Source organism: Raphanus sativus, chromosome 6, assembly GCF_000801105.2.
Source record: "Raphanus sativus cultivar WK10039 chromosome 6, ASM80110v3, whole genome shotgun sequence".
In the NCBI taxonomy this organism is placed as follows: Eukaryota; Viridiplantae; Streptophyta; class Magnoliopsida; order Brassicales; family Brassicaceae; genus Raphanus; species Raphanus sativus.
Window position 1 is genome coordinate 3,714,776 of NC_079516.1, and position 19,738 is coordinate 3,734,513.

The following is a 19,738-nucleotide window of genomic DNA, read 5'->3' on the forward strand; positions in this document are numbered from 1 at the left end:
TACGTGACTGTGGATAATGGAAACACACGTGATAAATAATATTAGAACTAACCGGGATTGTATAGTTGGTTTAATCAGATAGTTTTCGGACAAGCTCATGGCGTCACCATCTGATCACGCGGCGACGGGAAGGCGATTGATTGCTCATACCATCCGGCTAGATATCGCAGAGGAAGTTCGCAACTACATTCAGTTTCAGGGGCGAATCCAAAATCTTTTTTCAGTGGGTGCACATAGGTGTAAACTTAGATATAATTATAGGTGTAAACATCAAATTTGTTAAGAAATATACAAAAAAATTTAATTATTATGGGGGTAAGTGCACTCACAATCCTCTACCTAGATTCGTCAATGTTCAGTTTCACGGATTTCTGTTTCGGATACACATTAAGTCGTCTATATACACCCACATATAATCATACAATAACAAGAGATATCATATAGGACGATGAAGTGAGGTATACTAGGGCGAAACTAACATTTTCTAAAGTTCTATGTAGATCTTGTAACACGAGTTATTCAAAATCCACGTATTGTTAATCCAACATGTTCTCTTCAGAAAAATCAGAGACTGTAAATAGAGCCTCTTCCTATTAATCTCAAAAAGGAGGAAGTTTAGGCTCTAACATTCATAATCTCCAAAAGTAACATGAAATCATCATAGATCAGCTCCATGTTGTAAAGAGTTAACTTTGGAGACCAATCTCTAACCTTTAAGGTATGTCATGATAATGGAACATGGGAATTTCACTGCCATCATACATAGGCGAAGAATCAACACTGTTGTTTCTGCTTGAAGCACAACGCTTAATCGTTACCTGGAACATCTTCTAAAATCAAACTTCTTCAGTAAAAATTGGAAACACATAGAAAGAGAAGATATAAGCCTATTCAATTTTCAGATGATAAAGATACTTAATTAATGAATAAGATGATGAAAAAATAATAAATAGGCTTTACAAGAATATATCATCCATATGTTCGAAATCATCAATTGAAGAAGCACTGTAGAAAGACTTTGATCTCTCAGACTCTTCTTCTTCTTCTTCTTCTTCTTCTTAACCAAAACATTTATATATAGTTTCAGGGGAGTTCATGCACCTTCCACTACACATACCAATAGATGTTCATGTTTATATGAGTTCATATTGGTTATAGTTGTATAGAGGCTTATGAGTTGTTGAAACATGATGTTCTTTTCATATAATGGGAGTTACCTTTTTTTCCCTTCCATATATAGTTTTCTCACTTTTTAAATTCTTTTTGCTAGGTTATCAAACAATATAATTTATTCGAGTTACAAAGAAAAAAATATACAATTTTGTTTAATAAGATTCATGTGCAATTATGTTTAACCACATTAGGGTTAAGAAGAACGAATTAGAGTTAAGAAGAACGAATTGGCTGATGAAAATTTGATTTGATTCTATATAGATATAATAATATAACAAACCATCATTTTTTTAATACATCATATATTATGAAAATGTTCAATCAAGATAACTCAATCGCCTCATGGTGAGATAATGAAGGATTTTCAACTACTTTAGAACATCTATCCCAAACATGGTTAATTCTGAAAGAAACTCGAGAAGCAAAATGTTTCAGTTGATATAATCGAAACATAATCTTTTGAATCTCCATGTAGCATTTTTTTCCAGCATTTAATATCTTCTTACAACACTTTCTTGGAACATGTTCATTCGTAAGAATCTCTTTAAGAACATCTAGACCACATTTCCCAATGGGCTCCATCTTGTCCATGCATGTTTGGAGATACCTTTGGTATTTTGGTGGAAGATTCTCTAGCATATGATCATTGTAATCTTGCGAAGCCCGCGATGTCGCATCCACTAAATCAAAAATGTGACTGGGATTGATCAGTGGTTTATCCTCAACATTTTCTTGTCCCAAATTTGGATGCGAAGCCGGCGATGTGGCATCCACTAAATCAAACACGTGACTGGAATTGATCAGTGGTTTATCGTCAACATTTTCTTGATCCAGATTTGGATACGCATATGATACCAAAGTGGTAATTATGAAAAACACCAAAAAGATTGTTTTAGTCTCCATCATGTAGGATTACCTTTCAATTTCTTCTTTGAATTGGTTTGTTTTTTGTCCTATTATCATGATTTGTATATATATATATAGTAATCAAGTGATTTTGAATGTTACTGATGGTGTTTTGTATTAATTAATAAAATAAGTTATTTTTAGTTGTTTTGAAACAACATAATTTCTTTATTAATTTATTCAGCTTGAAATTATTAATTTATTCAGCTCGAAGAGTAACATTTTTAAATTGATTTCTATGTTTTATGCATTCATTGTTGACTAATACTCACTGCTTCATGTGTCTTTAAAATTTTGCATACAAATTAAGAAAATTAATAATTTTGGTTTTATCCTTATTAAATATAATATTTTGTTTGAATTCATTTACAAATGAACTAAAAATAAGAACAAATTGAAAAATAAGTTTAAATATGTATGAAGATCTATTTACCTACTGTTTGTAATAAAGGGCAATGTAGTGTTCTTGGTTTGATGACATTAGTGCCGCATAAGTTGTAAACAACATGAAGTTTTGCATCATTTAAACATTTGTAATTTACCTTGACTGAAGATCATGTACAGTATTCATGTGAAAATCTAAAGCATACATGATCCCTTTTCATAAAGACATAACAACTTTAAGTTATCAAGTCAAGCTGTGCTCGGTGTGGCAAATTCCACATACCATGGATGCTACAAGCCATGAACTCTCACACCTAACGTAGATGTTCTAGGTCTATCCGACAATGGCATAAACACTCATGCTTTCTGCAGTCAAACAAAAAGGGTAGGTCAAGTAAAACGAATCATGCAAGGAGAACGACACTAGTAAGTAAGTAAGTAAACTCTGAGATTTAAACCTGCATTGGGAGGCAGAGCTTAAACTCCGGAGGAAGCTCTTCATCTGAGTAGAGACGGTCAGCAAAATAAATCCTCCTGAGACGGCAGTTAGCATGAACCTGAAATCGCAAAGTCACAGCGTAATTAGTCCCATAAGCCCTCCTAGTAAGATCAGGTAAATTCAACTGTATCGGATTCCACCCCTCATCCATCTTCAATGACATTGTACAAATATATGGCTTCACTATAGTCACAGACTACAAGACAAACATAATAAATCAACACAAGACATCAATCAACTGCATAAGAGGATTCAGAGATTGAATGAAACAAGGGGGAAGACAAACGTACTTGAAAGTTAGAAGCTCGGAAACGCCTACGAACATTCTTATCATCAAGAATCTGAATCTTGAAGGAGAAATACTTCTTCATGTTCTTCACTACCCATACCAGAAAAGGAAGCTTGATACCAAGAGTTGCTGAGAGATCAGCGGGACATGTAATGTACGTAGACTTGATGTTTGATCCAACTACTTCAAGCACATTGGATTGTATGTCATCATCACGGCAACGCTTCACATGTCCATCCTCAACTATGACTCAAAAATAAATAAATAAAAACATTACAGATGTTTAGCTAAATGTGATTGAAATCTCTAGAGAAACTAGAAGATAAGATAGATTAAATCAATCGGTCACCTTCTATATCCCATATCTGAAGAGGCTTACTTCTGCAAAATAAAAAATAAAAACATATATATCAACACAATCTATGGTTTTAGATAATATATCGAAAGATTGCAAGGAATCACACTGAAACGTACCCTAGACTGTAAAGAATAGAGAGGAAGCCAGACTGAAATGTGTTCTTGAACATGTCTTCCTTCTTCTCCGATTCCCAGAAAGAAGAAAGTTGTAGAAATAAAATTATCAATGCGCAGAGAGACGGTGCTACTGACTTAATCGTTTAGGGCTTGGACCTCGGCCCATTAATATATGTCTTACTGTTATCCTTAAGGTATACTCATGCATTAAATCAAGAGAAAATTGGCTCCCATAAATCCGTCTAAAGGTGACCATGATTAGAGAACTATCCCTCACATAAACAGAAAATAGTTTTGATTCCACTTTCACTCTTATAACCTACAACCTAACTCTTGCATAGCATTTGTAAAGTGTAAGGGCCAGCGAATCATGGCTTTGTCCAGCAAATTAAACCTGTCGACGAAGCATTTCTATTCTTCCTGAAAAACGCAACTTTAGGCAAGTAAGTCAATTCAACGATTTGAATTTGATATCAACTAATTGAAAAAAATATAATATTTAAATCTTCACTACTAAAAATGTTAAAAACATAATAATAAAGTTTAATGTGTTACACTAATAGATAGCTGATAATGAATTACTACATCAAAATATAAATTCATGTTCCAATAAAAAAAAACATGAGAATTAACAACTAATATATATGTTACTATGTAAAACAAAAATTATATCTATGTTAATATCAAGGTTCTAAAATCGGTCTAGACGGCAACTTGATCTTATCTGAAATGATTTTTGTAAAATTCGATTTATGCTCATTTATACGATTCAAATATGCTTCAATTGTTCTAAATTGGTTAAATCGATTTAAATCGATCTAAACTAGTCTAAATATGTTAAAAATGAGCAATAATGTTATTAAATTTAATTTAATATTTAATTATGTAATTCTATATAAAATTATATATTTTAGGTATCATTTTGTTAATTAATATTTCTATAATATTTTTATATATGTGTTATTTATTTATAAAGTTTTATGAATTTAAATTAAATATCATAAATGTAAGGACTATAATATAAAATATAAATTCTTTTGAAGTTAAGTTTGAAGTTTTTCTTTTAGAGAAGACTAGATTAAAACTTTAAATATAAAGTTTTGCAAATTTTAAAATAAAAACTTCAAATATGAAGTTTTGTAAACTTCAAAATAGAGTGTCATTTTAGAGATGCTCTGAAAAAGAGTTTCATGTTTCAACAATTCAGAAGCATCTATACAGAGAGCTTCACAAAAGGTAAGTTCCTAGTTATTATACCTCACTTAAACTTAGATTGTGACTTTACAGAAACTAAAAAAACTATAAAAGCATTTGTGTTTTTTCTTTTTAGTTAACTGATGAGACACGAAGGTGTTTTCGGGATACATTCTACAGGCTTGCAAAAAACTCACTAGTGAAGTTGGATTCATGGTCAGCAGCCACTAGAAGAGTTAAATTTGCAAGCATCCAGATATGATTATGGTGATAATACCAGGTATACATCGTGTCACACATAAAAATGATGAGACTGATCAGAGTGGCAGTTATTTGATTGCAGGTTTAGTAGAGAAGAAGAGATTGAATCAGAAACAAACTTCATCGATAGAGCCATCCCAAACCTCACATACAACAAGATGGAATCCAACAGAATCAACTTTCCTCTATCAAAAAGAGTACAATAAGCTTCTGCTGGATCAGAATCAACCATTCTCGTCTCTTCATCGTCCTATATGAAGTCTCTTGTTATTGTATGTATATGTGTGTGTATATAGATGAATTTAATGTTTCAAACTTCAGTTTTGATCTTTCTCTAAAGAATCTGGTTTCTTTTACTTCCTGCAGTAATGTCTTTTTACTTTAGTAATCTGTGATAACGTTTAGTGGCCTAAAACTCGATATGAGACAAGCACATGTTTCAACAATTCAGAAGCATTATCCAATTATAATAAGCAGCATGAATTAAGAGAGAGCAATGATCCAAAAAGAAAATATTTCATGATTGTCTTGTGTTCTTGGTTTTCATTTCAACCAGCCTTACAAGTTATATATCCACTGTCATCTTTGTTCATGTTTCTGCTTCTTCTTCTTCTTTTTTCTTGCTTTGTTAAAGATTTAAGTAGTACTAAATCATAAAAACCTATTAGACAAAAATATACAAGTATTTTTACAATTCCTTACAGTAAAGAATATATGCTTCGTTTACAGTTATTCTTGACCATGTAATGATTTCAAAAATCACAGTTCATCACTCGATTAAGTACAATTTTTGATTTAACTGAAATAATATTTTATTCATTTTATATTAAATGTCGTTTTAGCCTTTAAAATTTATTTCATTATAATTGTCAGTTTATCTTTTAATGTAAATATTTAATAAAAATCCACTTTACCTTTATTTTTCAGTTTATTAATTAACAAAATCAAACAAAATATTATATTCCTTCCGTTCCATAGAGATAAATGTTTAGAAAAATATTATTTCACAAATATATAATTTTAAGTCATTCTATCATTTTTTAATTAATTAATAATAGTAATTTTATAACTTTAAACAATATTAATTGAGTTTATTAAGTTACTATTGATTTAACTTTATTGAAAACTGATACTGCATAAAATGATGCATTTATGTAAAAATTAATTTGATTTCTTAATATGTGTAAATAATTCAGGATTTGTTTTTGTAAAATAGAAGAAGTATCAAACACATGTAAAAAAATTATTTATTTGCAAAACCTTAAACCATATTTATTAGATAACTAATTAATATTATTTAATTAACATTAAATACGTGAAACAAATAACTAAGGTGTTACTCTTAAAGCTAACTGAAATAATAAAATAACTTTGTTGTTGCAAAACATCTAGAATTTTTTTTATCAATTAATACAGTCAACATGAAGAACATTCAAAACCAGTAAATTGCTATATATTCACATTTATAGTTCATGGGAATTTTATTAAAAACAATTCAAAGAAGAAGTTAAAAAGTGATCATACAGAATGGAGACTAAGACAATTTTCAAGGCATTTTTCATAATCACCACTTTAGTATCATATGTGTATCCAAGTTTGGGTCAAGAAGATGTTGACGATGAACCACTGGTCAATCCTGCTCGCAAGTTTGATACATTGTATGCGACATCGCCAGTTTCGGAAGATTACGATACTTATATTCTAGAGAACCTCCCACCAAAATACAAAACATATATAGGAACATGCATGGACAAGATGGGGTATATTGGTATTAAGAAATGTGGTGATGGTGTTCTTAAAGAAATTCTTACGAATGAACATGTTTCAAGAGAGTGTTGTCTGGAGGTAGTAAGAGCTGGAAAAGAATGCCACATGGAGATTAATAAGTTGTTGTTTCGATTTTATCAACTCAAACGTTTTGCTTCTCAAGTTTCTTTCAAAATTAATGAGGTTTGGAACAGATGTTCTGCTGAAGTTGAAAGTCCTTCATCATCTGTTGATGGCACGATTTAGTTTCTTTGATTGAATATTTTGTTATATTATATGATGTATTATGAAATAATGGTTTATTATCTATTCTAACTATATAAACAAGATCAATTTTTCATCAGCTTATTCGGTTTTCTTACTCTAATGTTGTATAAAACAAACTCTAATGCATATATTGGGTTGTTCTAACTAGTGTTTGTTTACATTATTTTTTAGTTTATCAAATATAAAACATAACTGCACATGATTCTTGTTAAACAGAATTGTATATTTATATCTTTGTAACTCGAATAAATGATAATGTTTGAAAATAAAATAAATTTATGAAAATAAATACAAAGTGAGAGAACGATATAGAAAGAAATATGTAACTTTCATCTTTCGTGAAACGAAAATGTTAATCTCATTTTTATGATCCTAGCTATGACTTAATATGAAAATTCCTTATAACGATTTGTGAATTAATTATCTAAAGCTCTTTTACACTGTTTTCCACGAAACATATAACTTATTTGTTTTTTCAAGGTATATATCATCTCTTCTTTTGTAATAACTACATACAGAATGAAATCATCTTTGTGTTCATACGATCAAAATATAGATCCTTATGAGGAGATTGATCAGAGGGACAATTACTTAATCAAAGGGACAATATGATTATGCTTAATGGCCTAATGCTCTATACGAAAAAGCATCATATTTCAACAATTCAGAAGCTTTTATTCAAATATAACCAGTAAGAACTCAGATAAACATAAACTAAAAGGGAATCAACAAACCAAGAGAAAAGATTTCATGATTTTCTATGTTCTTGGTATTTTTCTCAAACGGTGTTTCAAGTTATATATCTACAGTCATCCTTATTCATGTTTTAGCCATGCCAGCCATGATAGGATGCTTTAGAAGCAAGGTCTTGCGGCCTCCAGTAATATCTATTAATTTTGTCCGTTTATTTACACAAAGTCCTTTAGTTTAGTGGTTTAAATGTTTGGGTTTGTATGGTAACAACCTAAGTTTGAACCAGGGGTTTGTTAGTAGTGGCCTTCTTTTTATGAACCTGCTTCTAGTCTTCAGTAGTCCATGACCGCTACTTGTTTTAGCTTATTTGTCTTCTTGCTTTCTTGTTAAAGATTTGTGTAGTACTTAATCATAAAGATCTATTAGACAAGACTAGACAAAGCTCTTGACAATTCTTTGCAAAAATCATATATATACATCATCTACAAATTTTCTTTTGTTTCAAGAAATTATCACTATATTTAGACCATGTAATTATTTCAATAAACATAGATCCAAGTTTCCATTAGTTACATTTTTTACTTAAGTGAAATATTACTCCCAACGTTTTACATTGAATGTAATTTTGTTTTCTTAAATGGCCTTTATTATAAATGCGGTTAAACATATTTCATACATATTTAAAATAAATTTTTAATTTTCTCTTATTTTAAGTTCATTAGTTAATAAGTTTAGGCTCTGACATTCATAATCTCCAAAAGTAACATGAAACCATCATATATCAGCTCCATGTTGTAAAGAGCTAACTTTGGCGACCAATCTCTCACCTTTAAGGCATGTTATGATAATGGAACATGGGAACTTCACTGCCATCATACATAGGCGAAGAACCGACACTGCTGTTTCTGCTTGAAGCACAACGTATTTCTTAATCGTTACCTGGAACATCCTCTAAAATCAAACTTCTTCAGTAGAAACTGGAAAACACATAGAAAGAGAAGATATAAGCTTATTCAAATTTCAGATGATAAAGATACTTAATTAATGAATAAGATGATGAAAAAATAATAAATAGGCTTTACAAGAATATATCATCCATATGTTCGAAATCATCAATTGAAGAAGCACTGTAGAAAGACTTTGATTTCTTGGGCTCTGCTTCTTCTTCTTCTTCATATCTATATGGCCACTAAAACCATCGTAACCAAAACATTTATATGTAGTTTCAGGGGAGTTCATGTACCTTCCACCACACATACCAATATATGTTTATGTTTATATGAGTTCATATTGGTTATAGTTGTATAGAGGCTTATGAGTTGTTGAAACATGATGTTCTTTTCATATAATGGGAGTTACCTTTTTTCCTTCCATATATAGTTTTCTCACTTTTTAAATTCTTTTTGCTAGGTTATCAAACAATATAATTTATTTGAGTTACAAAGAAAAAAATATACAATTTTGTTTAATAAGATTCATGTGCAATTATGTTTAACCACATTAGGGTTAAGAAGAACGAATTGGCTGATGAAAATTTAATTTGATTCTATATAGATATAATAATATAACAAACCATTATTTTTTTAATACATCATATATTATGAAAATGTTCAATCAAGATAACTCAATCGCCTCATGGTGAGATAATGAAGGATTTTCAACTACTTTAGAACATCTATCCCAAACATGGTTAATTCTGAAAGAAACTCGAGAAGCAAAGCGTTTCAGTTGATATAATCGAAACATAATCTTTTGAATCTCCATGTAGCATTTTTTTCCAGCATTTAATATCTTCTTACAACACTTTCTTGGAACATGTTCATTCGTAAGAATCTCTTTAAGAACATCTAGACCACATTTCCCAATGGGCTCCATCTTGTCCATGCATGTTTGGAGATACATTTGGTATTTTGGTGGAAGATTCTCTAGCATATGATCATTGTAATCTTGCGAAGCCCGCGATGTCGCATCCACTAAATCAAAAATGTGACTGGGATTGATCAGTGGTTTATCCTCAACATTTTCTTGTCCCAAATTTGGATGCGAAGCCGGCGATGTGGCATCTACTAAATCAAACACGTGACTGGAATTGATCAGTGGTTTATCGTCAACATTTTCTTGATCCAGATTTGGATACGCATATGATACCAAAGTGGTAATTATGAAAAACACCAAAAAGATTGTTTTAGTCTCCATCATGTATGATTACCTTTTAATTTCTTCTTTGAATTGTTTTGTTTTTTGTCCTATTATCATGATTTGTATATATATATAGTAATCAAGTGATTTTGAATGTTACTGATGGTGTTTTGTATTAATTAATAAAATAACTTATTTTTAGTTGTTTTGAAACAACATAATTTCTTTATTAATTTATTCAGCTCGAAGAGTAACATTTTTAAATTGATTTCTATGTTTTATGAATATATTGGGTTGTTCTAACTAGTGTTTGTTTACATTGTTTTTTAGTTTATCAAATATAAAACATAATTACACATGATTTTTGTTAAACAGAATTGTATATTTATTTCTTTGTAACTCGGACAAATGATGATGTTTGAAAATCAAATAAATTTATGAAATAAATAAAAAGTGAGAGAATGATATAGAAAGAAATATGTAACTTTCATTTTTCGTGAAACGAAAATGTTAATCTCATTTTTATGATCCTAGCTATGACTTAATATGAAAATTCCTTATAACGATTTGTGAATTAATTATCTAAAGCTCTTTTACACAGTTTTCCACAAAACATATAACTTATTTGTTTTTTCAAGGTATATATCATCTCTTCTTTTCTAGTAATCCCCATACAGAATGAAATCAAATCATTGTGTTCATAGGATCAAAATATAGATTCTCATGAGAAGACTGATCAGAGGGACAATTACTTGATCAAAGGGACAACATGCTTATGCTTAATGGCATAATACTCTATATGAAAAAAAGAAAATTGTGTTCAAAAATTTAGAAGATTTTATTCAACTATAACGAGTAAGAACTCATATAAACATAAATTCAGAAGAATCAACAAATCAGGAGAAAACATTTCATGATTGTCTATGTTCTTGGTATTTATCTGAAACGGCTTTCTTCTTCTTCTTCTTCTTCTTCTTCTTCTTCTTCTTCTTCTTCTTCTTCTTCTTCTTCTTCTTCTTCTTCTTCTTGAAGATTTATGTAGTAGTTAATCATAAAGATCTATCAGACAAGAGTATACAAGGCTCCTTACAATTCTTTTCAAAAACATATTTACTTCATCTACAAATTTTCTTTGGTTTTGCAAAGTCATCACTATACTTAGACCATGTAATTATTTCAAGAAACATATATCCAAGTATCCATGAGTTACCATTTTTTTACTTAAGTGAAATATTACTTCATACGTTTGATATTAAATGTATTTAAAAAAATGTTTTTATTATAAATATTTTTATACATTTTTATACATATTTAAACTAACTTTCAATTTGTTCTTTTTAGTTCATTATTTGATAAATTCAAACAAGAAACTATATTTAGTAAGTTTAAACAAAAATTACTATTTTCTTAATTTGTATGCAAAAATACATGAAACATAGTGATTATTTAATTAACAATCAATGCCAAAACATATATATCAATTTGAAAATGTTACTCTTAGAGTTAACTAAACTAATAAAGAAATTATGTTGTTGCAAAACAACTAAAAATGTTATTTTATTAATTAATACAAAACAGTAACATTCAAAACCACTTGATTACTATAAATATACACACTTATAAATTATGGTAACAGGAAAAAGCAAAACACAAAGAAGAAGTTAAAGAGTAATCATACAGAATGGAGACTAAGACAATTTTTTGGCATTTTTCATAATCATCACTTTAGTATTATGTGTATCCAATTTTGGGTCAAGAAGATGTTGACGATGCACCATTGGTCAATTCTGGTCGCGAATTTGATACATTGGGTGTGATATCGCCGGCTTCGGAAGATTACAATAAATATATACTAGAAAACCTTCCTCCAAAATACAAAACGTATCTTGAAACCTGTATGGGCAAGATGGAGTCCAGTAATGTTGGGAAATGTGGTGAAGATGTTATTAAAGAGATTCTTACAAATGAACTTGTTTCAAGAGACTGTTGTCAGAAGGTAGTAAGAGCGGGAAAAGAATGTCACTTGGAGATTAGTAAGTTGATGTTTCGATTGTATCAACTCAAACGCTTTGCTTCTCAAGTTTCTTACAAAATTAACGAGGTTTGGAATAGATGTTCTGCAGAAGTTGAAAGTCCTTCATCATCTCATGATGACGCGATTTAGTTATCTTGATTGAATCTTTTGTTATATTATATGATGTATTATGAAATAATTGTTTGTTATACTATTCTAATTATACAAATAAAATCAAATTTAAATTACTTATTTGTTTTCATAAGTCTGATATTGTATAAAAAACTCTAATGTGATTAGGCTGTTTTAACAGTGTTTATTTAGCATAATTTTTTTTATCAAATATAAAACATTATTGCACATGAATCTTGTTATGCAAAATCACATATTTTTTTCTTTGTAATTGAATAAATTATTTTGTTTGAAAATCAAGTAAATTTATAAAGAAAAATAAAAACTAAGAGAACGATATAGGAAAAAAATATATGTAACTTTCATGTTTGATTGAGCATATTGGCATCATGTTCTTGCAGATTGTGGAACTGTTACTATCACTGCCTGATACCAACGCCAATGCTTTGACTCGAGAACGCAAGACAGCACTCGACATTGCAGAGGGTCTTCCACTCTCAGAAGAATCTTCATACATATTTTTAAAAATCTATTTTCTATTCAAAACAGATCATTAATTATGCCGTGAAAATAAATCTGACATTTCTAAAAAAATCTAATACCACTTTAACAGTAAATTTCTTTTTCTATACAGATTTTATTAACAGTCTTATCATTCTGTAGATTTGTCTTTTTAAAATAAATTTGTTGTCAAACAAATGGTATGAAATCCCCAGCGCTTCGGGGATGCCCTCAGCGACGAGGAACATGTATTCGGATTTATATGCGATTCGTTTAGATCATAGACTAAAACACAAAAAGAAATTTTTTTTAAAAACATATCTTATTTTCGTAATATTTTTTGTTATAATTATAGATAAGAATAATTTCGACGAGAAAACATTCTAACAATATTAACAAAATCATTCTATTAATAACGCAATTAATTTATGTTATTTTAGTAAACATACAATGATAAAAACAGAAAAGTTAAGAAAAGAAAACAAATATTTTAGTCAATGGGGATGAGTCTCACTTTACGATCTAACCTTCTTCTTCTTCTTCTCCTCTCTCTCCTTCTCCAATCACCCATCTCAATCTCTCGTCGTTTCGAGCTTCACTCATGGCTGCCTCATCCTTTGCTGATGGTAACTAATTTTTACTTCACCTTATACACACAAACGCACACGCACATGATATCTCTCGACGACTTGACCATACGATCTAATTTTTTTTGGCCTTTGAAAAGTATTCTAGATATTTGTTTTCTTTTAGCTGGAAACACTTCCGTAGACAATTCTCTTACAAGTTTGGCAGTTGATTGATTATCTGCTTGATTGTCGGAAAAGAATAATTCAACCGTTTTTTTTCAGACATGTTGATCTTCATGGTCCCTCGTCTTGTCTGTTAATTACCGAACCACCCATATGCTTCTTCACTTATCAATTTCGTACTATTTTCATTTACTCCAAAAATGATTAAATCATAAATCCACCACATACACATGTGTATAATATATATATTCCAGATCTATGTGTGTTGAATTGATGTTGAACTCTTCAGGAGATAAAGATATGGAGAAAGGTGGAATGATTCTACAGTCATGTTTGTCTCAAAACTCTACGTTAGATCCTTCACCAACACCTTCACCGTCCGCAACAGCAACTGCGCCAGCTCTTGTTCTGTCTAACTCAGGCAAGAGGATGGACCAAGCTGGAAAGAAGAAGTACGTGAAGCAAGTCACCGGTCGCCACAACGACACCGAGCTTCACTTAGCTGCTCAGCGTGGCGATTTAGCAGCTGTGCAGCAGATTCTCAAGGATATCAACTCTCAGATGGAAGGGACTCTGAGCGGGGAAGAGTTTGACTCCGAAGTCGCGGAGATCAGGGCTTCGATCGTGAACGAGGTTAACGAGTTAGGCGAGACGGCGCTGTTCACTGCTGCGGATAAAGGTCATCTCGACGTTGTGAAAGAGCTTTTGAAGTATTCGAGTAGAGAGAGCGTTGCTAAGAAGAACCGTTCTGGTTATGATCCGCTTCACATTGCTGCCATACAAGGCCATCATGGTATTGTTGAGGTCTTGCTAGATCACGATTCGACGCTTAGCAATACGTTTGGACCGTCGAATGCGACACCGCTTGTGTCTGCGGCTATGAGAGGACATACGGAAGTTGTGAACCAGCTCTTATCGAAAGCTGGGAATTTGATTGAGATTTCTCGGTCTAACCATAAGAACGCGTTGCATCTAGCTGCAAGGCAAGGGCATGTGGACGTCATAAAAGCTCTGCTGGTTAAGGAACCTTATCTAGCGAGAAGGGTTGACAAGAAAGGACAAACTGCACTCCACATGGCTGTAAAAGGACAGAGTTCAGAAGTGGTGAAACTGTTGCTGGATGCAGATCCTGCCATTGTTATGCTTCCGGACAAGTCTTGTAACACGGCGTTACATGTTGCCACTAGGAAAAAACGGGCAGAGGTATGCTATCACCTAGACGTAGGCATACTGGTTCGGTTTAGTTCAGGTTATTCGGTTCAAGATAAATTACCAAATTAACCCGAAATAAAGTTTGGTTCGGTATTTTGTTAGTTCGGTTTTTTTTTGAAAATTCTTCCTAAGTTTTTGATTTCGGTTTAATCTTGTTATACATTTTGATAAGGTTGGTTAAATTTGGTTCATTTCGGATAAATTCGGTTAATTTGGTTGTTTCGGTTGGAGATCTTGTATGGTTTGGTTATAATTTTTTTAAAGAAAACTGAAGTAACAAGATTTGGTTAATTTCGGGTAAATTTGGTAAATTTCGGGTAAATTTGGTTAATTTGGTTAATTTCGGGTAAAATTGGTTAATTTGGTTAGTTCGGTTGGAGATCTTGGTATGTTTGGTTATAATTTTTTTATAAGAAAACTGAAGTAACCGATTGCCGAACCGAAACCAAACTTTTTATAACCGGAAATTTGGTTAGATTCGGTTCGGTTCAAAATGACAGGCCTAACCTAGAGAGTGTGATTTCATTTTGATATCTTTGATTGAGCATGTTGGCATCATGTTCATGCAGATTGTGGAACTGTTACTGTCACTGCCTGATACCAACCCCAATACTTTGACTCGAGAACGCAAGACAGCACTTGACATCGCAGAGGGTCTTCCACTCTCAGAAGAATCATCATACATAAAAGACTCTCTTGCCCGTTGTGGGGCTCTCAGGGCAAACGAGCTGAACCAGCCAAGAGACGAGCTGAGAAGCACCGTCACACAAATCAAGAACGACGTTCATATCCAGCTGGAACAGACCAAAAGAACCAACAAGAACGTTCACAACATTTCGAAAGAGCTCAGGAAACTCCACAGAGAAGGGATCAACAACGCAACCAACTCGGTGACCGTCGTGGCCGTGCTCTTCGCAACCGTTGCTTTCGCCGCTATCTTCACGGTGCCTGGAGGAGACAACAACGACGGATCAGCGGTGGTTGTAGGCAGAGCATCGTTCAAGATCTTCTTCGTCTTCAACGCGATCGCGTTGTTCACTTCTCTGGCCGTCGTGGTGGTCCAGATCACGTTGGTGAGAGGAGAGACAAAGGCCGAGAAGAGGGTAGTGGAAGTGATCAACAAGCTGATGTGGTTGGCGTCGATGTGTACATCGGTGGCGTTTCTTGCGTCGTCGTACATAGTGGTTGGGAGGAAGAACGAGTGGGCGGCGGAGCTTGTGACGGTTGTTGGTGGTGTGATCATGGCTGGTGTTCTTGGGACGATGACTTATTACGTGGTGAAGTCGAAGAGGGTAAGGTCAATGAGGAAGAGGATTAAGAGTGCGCGTAGGAGCGGTTCCAACTCGTGGCATCATTCAGATAACTCTAACTCGGAAGTTGATCCGATTTTCGCAATCTAATAATGTCCATTGGGAGATGATTAATCATGTAAATATATTTGGTGAAGAGAGGTAGACTAGATGATCTTGTGTATCAAACACTGAACATCATCAATAGGGCAAACACAATTGACATCATAAATATATTCATGTCAACTCATTATATTCCAAAAATCAAGTTAACCATTGTATTCAGAAACAGAGGAGGGTCAGAGTGTAAGACACTGACACCACACACAGACACTACTGTAACTTACACTGAGGAGTTCAGAGACTCATCTCAATCCTCTTTGCTCGAGTCTTTCTATCTTGCTTGTTACTGGAGAAACGTATCAAATGTGTTGCTGATTACTAGAGTAGCTAGTTCTGTTGTTACTAATCTGGTTTTGTAGATTCACTAATTGTTTGCCTGTATACTTTGAGAAATGAACATCGTTCAAGCTTAGCTATATATCAGGTTTTGGTTGTTATCACAGGGCAAGTCACATAAAGAAGAATGGACACTGTTCACAAGTAGTGGCAAATCAACGATTGAGTAAGATGTCTACATTAAGTATTAACCTCTTCCCTGCCACGAGGAGAGCTCTTCGGAGGCTGACATCGTGAGATCGAGCTCGACATTTGTAATGAGATTATTAAGCTAGGGTTCTCTCAGAGGTTTTACACAGTGGTCGTACCAGTTTAATCATGGTTTACAATATAAATTGAAGTCTTGGTTGGTTTAGTCATTGTAATATGAAGAGCATAACAGAATGTAACTAACTTTTTTTTTTTTGAACCAGTTATTTTTGCTTTTTATAGCAATCGGACCAGGTACTATCAGCAGTTAAGCCCAATGGATAAGGTTTAACCATTACCCAATTTATATAAGTATTGGGCCTTTTGATTTTTATCAGTAGTTATAATAATTAACACTCAGTCAAGTTAGGTGTCTTTCTTCTAGGGTTTTAAGGTTTCGGCACAGTGTCACGAATCTTTCTCTCTCTCTTCTTCAATAGACACATAGCAATCATGGCTACCGAAGAGAAAGAGGTCCTCGCCGCCAAATTGGAAGAACAGAAGATCGATGTAAATTTATTTATCTTCTTAGCATCTCTCTCTTTCTATTAGCTGTAACTAGAGTCAGTTCGGATTGTGTTTTGCTTCGTATATGTAAATCTTAGAGCTACGCAGCATTAGATCTGAATTCTCTATATTCAAACTTCGTTAAATATCGGTTTTCAAATCACTTTTTAATTATAGATTAGCATTGCCTATGTCTGATTAGTTTAGTTTGGTATTGGACTGTTGTGTGTAGCTTGATAAGCCTGAAGTTGAGGACGACGATGACAACGATGAGGATGACTCAGACGACGATAAAGATGATGATGATGCGGAGGGTGAGTCATTGTTCATTTACATCAACAAAATACTACATGAATGTTGTACAAGCACCTAGTACTATGTTAGTTTACATTTTGGGCAGATTGGTTGATGCTCAGAATCTGTATAAATGTGTAAAGATAGAATTATAATTGGTAAAATAGCATGAAATGAATATAACTGTACTTCTAGTTGAGTCATTACACTGAGCTGCGATTGGTGAAACAGGGCAAGATGGAGAGGGAGGAGGAAAGTCAAAACAAAGCAGAAGTGAGAAGAAGAGCCGCAAAGCCATGCTCAAGCTCGGTATGAAACCCATCACCGGTGTCAGCCGTGTCACCGTCAAAAAGAGCAAGAACGTTAGTCTTTCATTTCTTTTTCATACTCAAATCTTTATTTCCCACATGTAGTACTGATGATGGACATTGCTCTCTTAATCACAGATCATGTTCGTCATATCAAAACCTGATGTCTTCAAGAGCCCAGCATCAGACACATACGTAATCTTCGGAGAGGCCAAGATCGAAGACCTGAGCTCTCAGATGCAGTCGCAAGCTGCGGAGCAGTTCAAGGCGCCGGATCTCAGCAACGTGATCAAGGGCGAATCGTCGTCGTCCAGCGCTGCTGCGGTGGTGCAGGATGACGATGATGAGGAAGTCGACGAGGAAGGTGTTGAGCCAAAGGATATTGAGTTGGTGATGACACAAGCAGGTGTGCCCAGGCCAAGGGCCGTGAAGGCTCTCAAGGCTGCTGATGGAGATATCGTCTCTGCCATCATGGAGCTTACCACCTAAAACCAAAAACCTTTTCCAACTTTAGATGTGGTTTTAACTTGAGTTATATGTGTCCCAGAGATTTTCAAGTTTTTGTTTCTATCTTGAAGTGATTTTCAATGTTGTATCAGTATTACAGTTTGGTTTGTTATTCAATTATCAAGCGTCAGTGGTGAGTTTCAGACAACTGTTCAGCTCTAATTTCACAAACCATTGACTCAATGGAAGAACTGTTCTCTCGACAGCTACCTCACATTCTTCAAGTACTGGATCAAACGGAACAATACCGTCTTGAAACGACTTATCCAATGAATAAACAGCATCTTCAAATCTCTAAATCAAACGCAGTACACTCCACCATCTGCTTGAAGAGTGTGTCGACACATTATCTACTTCCAGACCAACCAAGTTCTTGGTTTTGCTTTGATTCTCTATAACACAAGAGTTAAGAACATCAGTGTTCATGGAGACAACCTGTAACTGATGTTCAAGTGTCTATCTCTTCCACCATCTCCTTTAGTCCCCTCTTGATCTATTCTTCTCTTCTGCTTAGCCCAGCTTGCAAACACAGTGTCTCTTCCGCCTCTCTTCTTCTCCTCAGCCATAAAAAGTACTAATAGTTTACGGGTGTTAATTACTCTTTTGCCCTTAATCTAAGATTTTTGGTTTCACATATATTTATACTCACGAATGAAAACACATTTTCTCAACTAACTTCATATATTAAACCAAGGGAACCAAATGTATCGATAGCAATTTATCCAAGGATTTTAATATCGACATTACATGGAAATTTTTTTTTTTTCGTATTCAATCCCGGTTAGCTATAGAATCAACAGAAGCATTTAAAATGGACGAAATTAAAACAAAGCTAAAATCCTCAGTTATTGATAGTGTTCTTGCGAGAGAGAGAGAGAGAGAGAGAGAGAGAGAGAGAGAGAGAGAGAGAGAGAGAGAAGAGAGAGAGAGAGAGAGAGAGAGAAGAGAGAAAGAGAGGTTGGAATCTTTTCTTGTTATCGTTCTCGAGTGTGTATGTTTATCATGCACACGTACATGAAAACTTTTTCACAGTTGATCTTTTTGGATGCATTCTTGCAGTTATAATCGGACGCTTAATAACTAATATGCATGTATTATAAAATCAGGCCTTTATTATGCTATTTGATGAAAGATCTCAAATTTTACAAAGATACAAGAAGAACAATTTTTGTTATATTTATCAAATTAGGATTGTTAATGGATTAATTTGTTAGGATCGGCGATCTTCCTAAATCGAACATAGAATTGAAAAAAACTCAACTCAGCCTTTACCATAAATATCTATATTATTAAAACAGAAATATTCTATTGGACTTAACATTTATTTTGTAAGTTTTTAAATTAAATACACTTTTATACTTTATAATTAAACCTACATTAATCACTAATATTCCTTTTTATAACTACTATTCATGTTTCCAAACAATATACTTATTTCTTTATACTACTATCACTGTTTCCAAACAATATATTTTTATACTACTATCAATGTTTCCAAACAATACAATAATTAATCTTAGTTATTTTA

General features: G+C 33.1%; 7 protein-coding genes across 7 annotated transcripts; 4 read left to right on the forward strand and 3 right to left on the reverse strand.

Annotated features, from left to right (window-relative positions):
• Positions 1 to 1,494: 1,494 nt before the first annotated feature.
• Positions 1,495 to 2,076, reverse strand: LOC130496935 (protein DOWN-REGULATED IN DIF1 11-like). The gene is made up of 2 exons (XM_056989656.1): positions 1,958 to 2,076; positions 1,495 to 1,870 (listed from the first exon to the last, which is right to left on the reverse strand). Exons 1-2 carry the CDS (start codon positions 2,074 to 2,076, stop codon positions 1,495 to 1,497), a joined length of 495 nt encoding a protein of 164 aa, XP_056845636.1.
• Positions 2,077 to 2,605: 529 nt separating this feature from the next.
• LOC108807580 (uncharacterized) lies at positions 2,606 to 3,808 on the reverse strand. Its single transcript, XM_018579851.2, has 5 exons — positions 3,726 to 3,808; positions 3,601 to 3,632; positions 3,253 to 3,494; positions 2,922 to 3,158; positions 2,606 to 2,829 (listed from the first exon to the last, which is right to left on the reverse strand). The coding sequence occupies exons 1-5, from the start codon at positions 3,776 to 3,778 to the stop codon at positions 2,821 to 2,823; spliced, it is 573 nt and encodes a 190-aa protein (XP_018435353.1). The 5' UTR covers positions 3,779 to 3,808; the 3' UTR covers positions 2,606 to 2,820.
• A 2,899-nt stretch (positions 3,809 to 6,707) lies between these two features.
• Positions 6,708 to 7,193, forward strand: LOC130497114 (protein DOWN-REGULATED IN DIF1 11-like). The gene has a single exon (XM_056990100.1). It carries the CDS (start codon positions 6,708 to 6,710, stop codon positions 7,191 to 7,193), a length of 486 nt encoding a protein of 161 aa, XP_056846080.1.
• A 2,328-nt stretch (positions 7,194 to 9,521) lies between these two features.
• Positions 9,522 to 10,103, reverse strand: LOC130496936 (protein DOWN-REGULATED IN DIF1 11-like). Its single transcript, XM_056989657.1, has 2 exons — positions 9,985 to 10,103; positions 9,522 to 9,897 (listed from the first exon to the last, which is right to left on the reverse strand). The coding sequence occupies exons 1-2, from the start codon at positions 10,101 to 10,103 to the stop codon at positions 9,522 to 9,524; spliced, it is 495 nt and encodes a 164-aa protein (XP_056845637.1).
• A 1,624-nt stretch (positions 10,104 to 11,727) lies between these two features.
• Positions 11,728 to 12,210, forward strand: LOC130495449 (protein DOWN-REGULATED IN DIF1 11-like). Its single transcript, XM_056986830.1, is given in 1 exon segment — positions 11,728 to 12,210. A coding segment is annotated over 1 exon segment (483 nt).
• A 963-nt stretch (positions 12,211 to 13,173) lies between these two features.
• On the forward strand, positions 13,174 to 16,225 carry LOC108832775 (ankyrin repeat-containing protein ITN1). Its single transcript, XM_018606222.2, has 3 exons — positions 13,174 to 13,319; positions 13,735 to 14,648; positions 15,227 to 16,225. Exons 1-3 carry the CDS (start codon positions 13,295 to 13,297, stop codon positions 16,055 to 16,057), a joined length of 1,770 nt encoding a protein of 589 aa, XP_018461724.2. The 5' UTR covers positions 13,174 to 13,294; the 3' UTR covers positions 16,058 to 16,225.
• A 724-nt stretch (positions 16,226 to 16,949) lies between these two features.
• LOC108832776 (nascent polypeptide-associated complex subunit alpha-like protein 1) lies at positions 16,950 to 18,358 on the forward strand. The gene is made up of 4 exons (XM_018606223.2): positions 16,950 to 17,104; positions 17,334 to 17,415; positions 17,627 to 17,757; positions 17,842 to 18,358. The coding sequence occupies exons 1-4, from the start codon at positions 17,048 to 17,050 to the stop codon at positions 18,190 to 18,192; spliced, it is 621 nt and encodes a 206-aa protein (XP_018461725.1). The 5' UTR covers positions 16,950 to 17,047; the 3' UTR covers positions 18,193 to 18,358.
• Positions 18,359 to 19,738: the final 1,380 nt, after the last annotated feature.